General features: G+C 33.9%; 2 protein-coding genes across 3 annotated transcripts; one reads left to right on the top strand and one right to left on the bottom strand.

The window, feature by feature from the left end:
- The first annotated feature begins 475 nt into the window (after nt 1-475).
- LOC132068454 (uncharacterized) lies at nt 476-4,338 on the top strand. Of its 2 annotated transcripts, XM_059462052.1 has the most exons (3): nt 476-947; nt 2,082-2,740; nt 3,926-4,338. In XM_059462052.1, the coding sequence occupies exons 1-2, from the start codon at nt 487-489 to the stop codon at nt 2,737-2,739; spliced, it is 1,119 nt and encodes a 372-aa protein (XP_059318035.1). In that variant the 5' UTR covers nt 476-486; the 3' UTR covers nt 2,740; nt 3,926-4,338. The 2 variants fall into 2 exon arrangements, with proteins under 2 accessions (XP_059318035.1, XP_059318034.1); XM_059462051.1 differs by lacking the exon at nt 3,926-4,338 and having other exon boundaries at nt 2,082-2,960.
- Nucleotides 4,339-8,013: 3,675 nt separating this feature from the next.
- Nucleotides 8,014-9,989, bottom strand: LOC132066937 (chaperone protein dnaJ 20, chloroplastic-like). Its single transcript, XM_059460123.1, has one exon. It carries the CDS (start codon nt 9,325-9,327, stop codon nt 8,815-8,817), a length of 513 nt encoding a protein of 170 aa, XP_059316106.1. The 5' UTR covers nt 9,328-9,989; the 3' UTR covers nt 8,014-8,814.
- Nucleotides 9,990-10,830: the final 841 nt, after the last annotated feature.

A 10,830-nucleotide genomic window follows, 5' to 3' on the forward strand; every position in this document is an offset into this window, starting at 1 on the left:
ATATAACTTTCTGAGGTGCAACTACTACTAAATACTTTATGTCTTTCTATAACCCATTTAGCCATGAGAAGTTTTTCCGGAATATCTTTTTACTTTTATTCAAAATCAAATTTAAATTTGGATAAATTTCAAAGACAACTTGAAATTGTATTTAAAATTTGGAAAGCATCTAAACCCCTATTTTCACATTTCACTTACAAAACATTCAAGCTACCAAATATTCTCTACATAAACTATAAACAAACACAACTCCAACTTCAAAATTTCAAATAAAGTGAAAAATATTTAATTTTCATGACCAAACGCATTCTTACTGTCTAGCTTAGTTTTTGTTTGTTAGGTGCATACTTTAGGGACTTTCCTGAACCAACCCTTAAACACAAGGGACCATTTTTGTCATTTTCCTCACACTTAGGAACAAACATTTAACATCCAGATCAAACCTCTACCTCCCCAATCCAAAACTCCACAACTCCTCTCTCCACCATGAACACCACCAATCAACCCGACCCAAATCCACCACAACCCGACCCGAATCCACTCCAACCCGATCCACTATCCAACCCATACACATCCCTCAACACCCTAACCCACTCCCTTTCCGATCTCCATTCCTTAGCCACCCGCGGCGCGTGGAAATCAATCCTCGATAAAATCGCCAACGCGCGTTCCCTTAATCTCTTAACTAAACCACACGAACACCTTACTTACTTAACCTTCAATGTGTTAGCACTCACTAAACTCCGTCGCCACGTGGACGCTAATCAAGAACTCGATACTTTACTTGAAAACGGAGAACAAGATGATTTTAATACCCCGCAATTTTATTACCAGAATTACCCTAATCATTACCCTAATATGAAGGGTAATTTTGTCCCTTTTGCCCTACGTTGGTTACATGCTTATCTACCTTACTCTCTCGGTCAACGGATGAAATCGCTGGACAGGTATTGTATTGTGTTGTTAGTTTAAATAGAATGTTTATTTTGATTGTTAATGACGTGTTTGACTTGAAACAAAGTTTAAGAAAGAAATGAAGACTATTAAAATGTGTGGTTTAAAACATACTTTAACATTTGTGTGGCTATGAATTATTTCGTTAAGGGTAAAAGAGGAATTTTAAAATTATATTGTTTCTAATTATAAGGTGAGATTTTTTTTGGGACAGACTAAATTAGTACAGAGTGAGTATTGTATAATGTTATATATTGGGCTATGTGGCGTAATATTTTACGTCGGCCTGTATATCTTTGAAATTTTCCCTAAATTTTATTGTATCGTATCATTAAATCCATCGTTTTGTCTCATTTTGTGTAACCACCATTTTGGTGTGATCTCATCGTTTCACATGGCAATTTATTGATGCAGTGTCTTACTTTCCTTTTTTTGGCCTATCCCTAAAAGAGTGTTTTTTTCTGTATTTAGTAAGTTGATACTTCAAACATCCTATATGAAAATTTTAAAAACACCAGATTCAAAGGACATTTTAGTACATTACACACATCTTTAATTTAGGACCACAAGATTTAACTATTATATTGCATTGCATTGTTAGTTCAAATATAATGTTTGACTTGATTGTTACTTAAAATTTTAGGGAAAATTACGCTCTATGTCTACTGGGCGAAAATATTTACGCCGCGTAGCCCGTATTTTGAGTTCGTTACCCGATTTAGCCCATATTTGCGTATAAACAACTTTATACACTATTATACGAGGTTGATACAATATGTATAATGCTTTCCCCTGGGTATAATGTTTCATAATATTGTATACTGGGCTATCTGGCGTAATATTTTATGTTGGGCTATATATTTTTGAAAATTTCCCTTAATTTTACTGAATCATATCGTTGAATCCATTGTTACGTAACGACGAGAAGTCTCATTTTGTGTAACAACCGATTTGGTGTGATTGCATCGTTACCTTATTTCTTTTTCTCATTTTCTCTTTACTTATTATCTAATAATCCTATTTTATCTTTTATCCTACCTTTTTGTATTAGTTCTACCCTTATCCTACTTTTCATGTAGGTTTATCCTTCAAATGACTAATTGTTTATCCATGAAATCACTTGACAGGTTATATACACTTATTGATTTTATTAGATCAAAAAAGCTCACAACTTTAACGAGCCCCAGCAAAGATTTGTGGAAAAGAAGGGAGATTTTGGTATTGAATACGATAATTAGTCATCATTTGAGTCAAAAAGATTTCAAATTGTGTTTGGATTTGTTGAATGAGTTGATTGGAATATGTGGAGATGATGATCCGAATGTGTTGTCGAAATTAGGGTATGTGAAAATGCAGTATGGAGATGTGGAGGGGGCAAAAAAGACTTTTAACGCAGTGGAGGGAATGATAACGAGTGGAAGTGAAGTGGGGTTGAGAAATTTGGTGAGTAGGAGTAAGGCATTGATGTATATAGTGGAAAAAGATTATGTCTCTGCGGTTAGGGAGTACGAAGAGTGTATCGAGAGGGACGGAATGGATATGGTGGCTATGAATAATAAGGCTTTGTGTTTGATGTATTCGAGGGATTTATCGGATGCTATTAAGGTGTTGGAGAATTCTTTGGAGAGGGTTCCGACAGTAGCGTTGAATGAGACACTTGTGGTGAATTTGTGTAGTATGTATGAATTGGCTTATGTTAATCATGCTGATATTAAGAGGACACTTAACAATTGGATTGCTAGAGTTGCTCCAGATGATTTTGACTCGTCTTGTACTCGAACATGAGGTATTTGTTCTTTGTAGATGTAATTGTGAATGAGAATTCAGATAACATTTTTGTAATTTCCTTTCCTCTTTCTGATTGTGTGACTGTATTTTGTGATACATTTTTGTTGTTGTCTTAGCATTTATTTCTTTTTGTGGTGGTGTTACAAAGAAGGACCTCTGTTGTTTCTTTCTGATTCAACTTATAGCTCATTATTTTGGGTGACCTGATTTGTGATTTATTCTTAGTGTTAGAGAAGTAAGAGTTAACTGCTTGTATTTCCGTCCATAAATGATGATATCATGAAGTTATCCTCAAGAATTTCCTCTCTTCCGTTTTATTGGGTACGTATCAAAGCATATTCAGTCACATTTTGTGACTATGATATCAGATTTTCATGTCTAGAAAGCTGGTTTCTGCTCGTGATGCTCTAGTACTAGCCCGATCATCCCAATTAATCTAGAAGTTGTAAAGATTCATCTCTGGAACTCATAATGCTTGGAAAGCAGTTTAAATGAGGCATCAAACTCTTAATAGTCCTCTGAACCCCCAGAGTGTTATGCTTGTGTAGTTGATCAATCTGAATATCCGGTTGTTGTTCTGCATAGCGGATCAGTTGGCTCTGATGATATGGAACCTATTCAATAGCCCAGAGTTCTAATAAGCTTGGCTTTAGAAGGAGTCTAAAGTACTTGATCAAAAAAAAAAAAAAAGTCTAAAGTACTAGTATGCCGTTGTTCTTAGTTAGTATTCTCAGTAGGTGAGTCAAAAGTTTTACCTTTGGGATTGGGATAGTTTATTTTTTTTTATATTTTTGCTTTTTTGTATTCTTAGAGTTAGAGTGGAGCAACATCCTAGTACCATTGTTTTGTTTTCCTTTTTAAGGTCATGAATGTCATTTGGAACTGTCAACCTATGTTGCTCGGACTCTCCAAAAATGATGTCGTGCCCGTGTCGATCCTCCAAAAACGCACTACTTTTGGAGGATCCGACACGCACCCCTCACCATTGTTGAAGAGTCTGAGCAACATAGCTATCAACTAATATAGTCTTGTTAAGTGATAAAACATGGAAACTTGAAGAAGCAAGAGGTTGTACTGATTTGAAGTAGTATATTACTAGCTAATGCCAAGATGCTCTATGAGATTTAAGTTAATTAATGCTCAGATGAGCTATGACTATCTAAACATGCTTTTTTGCTTATAGAGGTTCAAGATGGTTCTGTTGAAGCTGCCTCTACTTTTCCTGCTCAGTAACACATTGTTTCCTTCATTCCTCTGTTGGTTTCCAAGAAAATTGTGTTGTGACTCCTTTCACCGTCAGACCAAAACAGAATCGCTCTTACGAGTTGTGAAATTTGCATTCCACTGTTCTTCAGATACGATCTGATCCTTCTATGGCCAAATCTCAGTTTGCACAAATTCTTTTATATGGGCGCGTCGCACGCCAGTCACTATGCCTTTATTATTTAGACCTTTTGACGCACTAGGGACATGCATATCCTAGTCCTTGCTTGAGACAGAGTGAGCATGTATTGCTATGATTTTGGCAAATATTCCTTGCTTGAGACAAAAAGAGCATGTATTGCTATGATTTTGGCAAATTTTGATTGAGGATGAAATTTTTTATGATCTGCAAGTTGCGTTGAAGCGAAAGCAGAGTAATTCTGTGAGGAGTACAGATGTTAGTCCTGCAGGAGCATCTGAAAAGACTTCTTGCGCTTTGGCTAAAATTGTAGCTGGTGCTAACTAAACTATGAAATTGCAATTTCCATAACCCGGGAGCTCGCAATTACAGTTCTGTTAGTATCATTTTGTAATTATTGACTATTGCTTTGCTAAAAATGGCTAACATATATGCATACAGACTACTTTTTGATCTAAGATCTCCTTAGTTGATCATTTTTGAGCAAGGTACAAAATGTATAGTCAGATATTCATATTTAATGTGACAACAGTTAGCTATTTTGTACAATTGGTTTCAAATATTGAGGTGTTATGGAATTAAGTCGTTCTTTGCAAGGAATAAGTCTCTGTGGAAAAGCAATCCTCTTCCAGATAGTTAAACACTATAACATAATGCATGCAATTAATGTTTATAGCTCTATATAGGTAAATGACATAGCTATCTCCTAGTAATAAGCAAGCAAAAGGAAACCAGAAGACAATTAATATCCAGAAATAGGTATTTACCTATAACCTATCAATTGATCCCAGTACAAGGTCACAAATTAAAGGTATCCAGATCACACACAAGTTTCCAAATGTACCATTAGTAATTTTTTTATTTCATGCATGCATAATTTTTTTTTTTTTGGGGGACTAAAGAATTTGAATCTAATTTCTGGTATTGATCCCCTATATCCAAAATATAACTATATAAGAACAAAATTTTGAGGTAAGCAATGAAAATCAAATGCACAAAACACAGCAAAGATGAAATAAGTTATTGAGTTCGTTCCTGAATAAAAATAATAAAGAAATTTAGCTGACACTCGGACAAAATTTGGAGTTTTGTTGACACTAGATTGCTTAAAATAAATGGAACATGTTTAAAATTAATTGACCAACATGTTCTTGTCTTGAACCTTTTATTGGTATTTTCTGGCTTGCTGTTAGAAAGAGTGCGTTGACGATCAATATGGTTCCAAATTTCTCATTAATGATACGATGTAGTCTGAACCTCCATATTTCGTGTGTGTGTCAAGTTTGCTCAATGTGTGTAGCCTCATTTTAAGCAATAGAAGAAGAATATAATGTAATATCTCTTCAAAAAAACTTTACCGTAGGAGATAATTGAAATATTCAACTAACTTCACCTCAAAATATAAATAACTCAATAGCCGTTCTGAGAATATTATTGCTAATGAATTCTTTTCTGCCATTGATTTAACCCTTTTTCCGTCGATCATGTAATTTACTCAAACTACTTCCATTCTTAGCACACGAAAAAAGAAATAAAAGGTTGAAAACTTGCACCAAAATGATGAGATGAGATTAATATTAGTTGTAAGAAATTTATTGCTTGAGTTATGGGATATCAAATGAGCAAGAGTTGTGGATTATATTCTGTCGTGCTAAATGCCCTTTGCACGTAAATTCAAATGGTGTTGCCAAATTCTTTGGGAAAAGGATTAAGTAAACAAAAACAACATGACCCTATAAAAGAAGACCATGTATGGATCCTGCTTGGATGAAACAAATATTATCAATAAATAGAAATATGTCTTGTTGCACATTTAAGCCGTGATATTGCAACGAGAATACACCAAAGTAGACTAATACTGGATTAAAAATGGGGCTTGCGCCAAATTCTAAATGCAAGTTTCTCTTAATGAGAATCAAAAATTTATTTCACTTATCACTTATTGTGTTTAAAACAACACTTGCCGACAGTACAAAAGGTGAACATGAATAAAGGCCAATTTAACTCCAATTTAAGCTCCTGAATTCACAAACTGAAATCAACGCCGGCCAATTAGAAAAAGTAAACTTTCCCCAAAACTGAAAGCCCAAGTGGATTGAGCCATTTTTTAACTTCAAAACAGATTTAGGCTATTCCAATGTATGAAATTATTGTCGTTTTATTCACTGCTAAAAAAGTAGTGATTAGCGACGAACAAATTTTTTAGCTAATCAACAAAATTCAACGTTAATCCTATTTACCGACGGATTGGCGACAATTTATCAAAAAGTTATGTTAGCTACGAGCTATTTAGAGATAGATTGGTAATGAAGTACTCTTTGTATGATTTAGTTATAAAAATTTGAAATCACTAGATGATAAGAATTTGAAACACGTGTACTAAGCTGTTTATTACTTCAAAATGTATTTGAATCGTTGGAAATGTAAGAAACTAGTTTGACATTCTTCTTAGAGCTAAAAGATTGATATTACTAGTTATGAGAAATTAAAAAATATTATGCTACCTTGAACATTTCTTAAAACTTTACATAATTTTTTTCTGAATGATAAAGATCTGTGTAAGATGGCTCAAACACCACCGCACCACCACCAACAACAACACACCCAAAGGAAATCCCACAATGTGGGGATGTGGAGAAATTTGGAAGCGTAAGCAGACCTTACCCCTATCTTGGAAGATAAGGGAAGTGTTTCCGAAAGACTTCCCCAAGAGAGGTTCAAACACCACCGTCATAAATAAATTTAAACAAAAGCATAATAATAATATTAGGGAAAAGGGTCATATTTACCCTTCAAGTATGGTTTATAGTTTAAATTTGCCCTCAGTCACAGTTTGGGATCAAATTTGCCCTCCCCATTAGGATACTTGGTATATTTGCCCTTTTATGGATGGAAATGTGACTTGGACTAAAAATTTAGCCACATAGGCTCCACGTAGACTCCCAAACCCAATTATTTTAACCCATGGCCTGTGACCCGTTTACCCATCATATAAAATAATACAACCCTAATCCTTTTATTTTAGAAAAGAGAGGGAACGAAAGAGAGAACAGAAATGCGAGTTAGAGTTCTTCTGAAATTTAATTGAATAGACCAGCTTTGGAAGTTTAATCCACTCTCCGCCATAGTGAAAAATCACTTCAAGTCTTACCATCACTGTGAATCTGTAAAACAGACAACTAACAGTAAACAGTCAATAAACTATCCAAGGGTAAAATAATAATAATAATTTGTTTTCAGTCAAGTACACAAACACTAATGATTTGATTAAAGTTAAATACAAAAACAAATGTCAAATTAACTAAGAAATGAGTCAATACAGAAGGAAAAAGAAGAAAAAGAAACTGCACATAAAACACCTACGAAACAGACAAAGGAACACTTATATGATGGGGTAAATGGGTCACGGGCCATGTGTTAAAATAATTGGGTTTAGGAGACTACGTGGCGAATTTTTTAGTCCAAGTCACATTTCCATTCATAAAAGGGCAAATATACTAAGTATGCTACCGAGGAGGGCAAATTTGATCCCAAACTTTGACGGAGGGCAAATTTAAACTATAAACCATACTTAGAGGGAAAATTTGACCCTTTTCCCATAATTTTATTATATAAATTCAAATATCTTATTAAAGTTTGGCTTTAAATCATCCATTGGTGTATAGTTGATTCGTTGAACAAATGAAGATAGTTCTGGAGCAATATTTATTTTATGCTTGACAAGCTGCTCCAATAACTCCTATACCTTTTTAGTATTATCATCCTTCATCATCAACCAACCTTCATCATCAACCAACAACTCTCTGGTATTTGATATTTTGCAATGTCTCAATAATGATTGAATAGATGGACAATGGTAATGCGTTCAGCAATACAGCGGTTGGTGTCATGAAGAATGAAAGCGATCCTTTGCGAGACCACAGAGACTGAAAATGCAGTCGAGCAAGATTCAATTCGTCGGTCTAATCCCCAATCGTTTGATGTATGGGTTCATAAGAATCCAAGAACATGGTTTGAAAACCATATAAGTAAACAGATAAAATTTCAGAACTGAAAGGATCGCAGTCCATTAAAGTTAATGTAGAAATTTTAGATCTGTAACTAGCTTTCTCAGAAATAATCGGGTCACTAAATCTAGTTTCCCTCTCCCAGTCAAAATTATGAATTCAAATCTATCATAAAGCAATCATTAATTATGCAATTGCCTGAATATGAAATCTTTTTATAAGTAAGACGTATTTTGTTGTACTCTCATTCCGGGGAATAAGTTTCTTAGTGCTTCCATCTTATTGCAATCAACCGTGTATATTAAACTTCAAGTCACCAACCACAAATCCTTTTGCGATGCATAGATAGTCATGTCAGGTTGTATGCAACTGATTATAGCTGCAAACCAGCGACATTGTTCAAAATTTTATCACAGTTACTCATTTTTCAAAATATTTGTATAGGTTATTTAAACATTTGAGTTCATTGCAAAACAAAAAAACTAGGAATAAAAAAGTTAGTATTTTAACATAAATATGTTATAATATTTGTGTGGCTTATTAAAGCTTCTCATCGATGGTAAAATGAGAATTTAACTTTCAAATACATAAACATGTCACTGTTTTTAGAATAGACTAATAAAGAAATAGTATCACATAAATTGAAACAAATAAAAATAATTTCTAGCTGAACGTACATTTCTTTTTCTCCATTCTATTACAAGATCGCCTTCTCAACCCATCAAGTTGTCTTTCCAATACCTCCTTAGTGAAAATTGTCTTCCTATTTTCCTTAGACTTTCCCCACATCAATTCATTGTCACTAGAATTCATCAAACTCAGCTCATAATCATAAATTTGTCGAGAAATTGGATCGGAAAGAGTCTCATATGCCTTTCTCAGCTCAATGAATTGTCTTGTTGATTCTTCTTTATTTGAATGATGACAAATATCAGGATGGTGTTGAAGAGCCTTGCATCTATAAGCTTTCTTTATCTCTTCAAACCCTACATCTGTAGAACGAAGAGAAAGCACTTCATAGAGATTATTGGCTAATTTTTCCTTTTGCATATTTGCCATGATTTTTAGTTGATGACTAGCACCCTTCATGAGTTTGTTCTTTCCACCTTCTTTGTGAATAAATAATATTGGGAGAATGTCCGCTTTATAGTTATTCATCTTCAAGGATATCTCCATTGCTAGTACGCCTACAGGAATGACGAACAAGGAGTGAGAGAAGAGAATTTGAAAGGTCGGATCGAGTTGACTGATAAGAAATTCGTGTTTCAGGTCAATAAAAACTACGACAAACAGATATATGCTGCTGAGCTATGACCTTGTCAAGAGTTTATCGAGGTTTTGTACTTTGTAAGTATGAAGAGTGATGTGTGTGCTCGGAAGGAGTATGAGAAGAGAGTTTTTAAGGTCAGATGGAATTTATTGATAATTTTCGTTCAATTAATCAATAAAGACTACAAATTAGTACGTACTTCGACCTTCCTTGTCAAATTTTATCAAGGTGGATTTGTAATGCGTGGAGTGTGTGTTCGAAAGGAGTGTAAGAAGAGAGTTTTGAAGGTCAGATCAAATTGATTGATAGTCTTTTTGTTTCAAATCAATAAACTACGTACCAAGCTATGACCTTGTCAAAGATTTTATCAAGGAGGGTTTGTAAATATGAAATCGAATGAGTGAAGTGCGTTTTCAAAAAGACTATGAAAAGAGAGTTTTATAGATTAGATGTGTTGATTGAAAAAGTTTGTGTTTCAGGTCAATAAATTAAAACAACAAAGTAGTACGTACAACTTCTAAGTATAGGCCTTGGCAAGATTTTATGAAGGAGGGTTAGTAAATATGAATGTGTGGTGTGTGTAATCTTTTGTGTGTGTGTGTGTGAAGTATATATAGGAGATGTTTTAAGTATATGATTATTTGAGATTCAGATAAGATTTGTTCTACAAACGCGTACGTAATTTTTTTAAGAATAATTAGTGGATTTTTTTGGGTAATTAAGGACGGTCTACTCTGATGGACGATGTTGAATAATAATTTGGCTTGAAGTTTACGTCTTTTTATGTTTTTTGTTTTTCTTGATATATTATATATTGTAGTTTTTAATGTTTGTTTATGTGATAGACCTTGTATAAGTTGATCTAATATAATATTGCTGTCATTTTTTATATCTCTTTTTTCTTGATCTAATTTTGTAATATTTTAATGTTTGTTTTGGTGACCGACCTTGTATGAATTGTATAATCTTCATTTGCATGGCGTTGTTGCTGTTTTTTGTGTGTTCAAAGAATTGGTTGTCCTAGGGTGCCTTCCTCTTCTTTCATGGATTTTGCGCAATATATATAAATTTAAATTATTTAGATCAGTAAGTAACAGATACCATATAAGTATTTTTAAAAGGAATTGGTTGCCCAAACATAATTTAATTATTCTAGGAAGATGAGGAGAAAGGAAGAGAGGATAAGGTTGTCTTTTCTCTTGATTGGTTTGCTTAAGGACGAGAAAGAAAGATAAGAGGTAATCCAAGATTTCATCCTAGAGTCAACCAATTCTATGTATATACATATTCATTTCACATTTTTATGACTATAAAACCGGTGAGATTTATTTAGAAATAAATACTCTTAGTGTATATTCTTTTGTTGGGTTTTAAAGTCACAAAGTGATGGACTTTAAAGATGAAGTGTG

Source organism: Lycium ferocissimum, chromosome 8 (genome assembly GCF_029784015.1).
Source record: "Lycium ferocissimum isolate CSIRO_LF1 chromosome 8, AGI_CSIRO_Lferr_CH_V1, whole genome shotgun sequence".
Lineage (NCBI taxonomy): Eukaryota > Viridiplantae > Streptophyta > Magnoliopsida > Solanales > Solanaceae > Lycium > Lycium ferocissimum.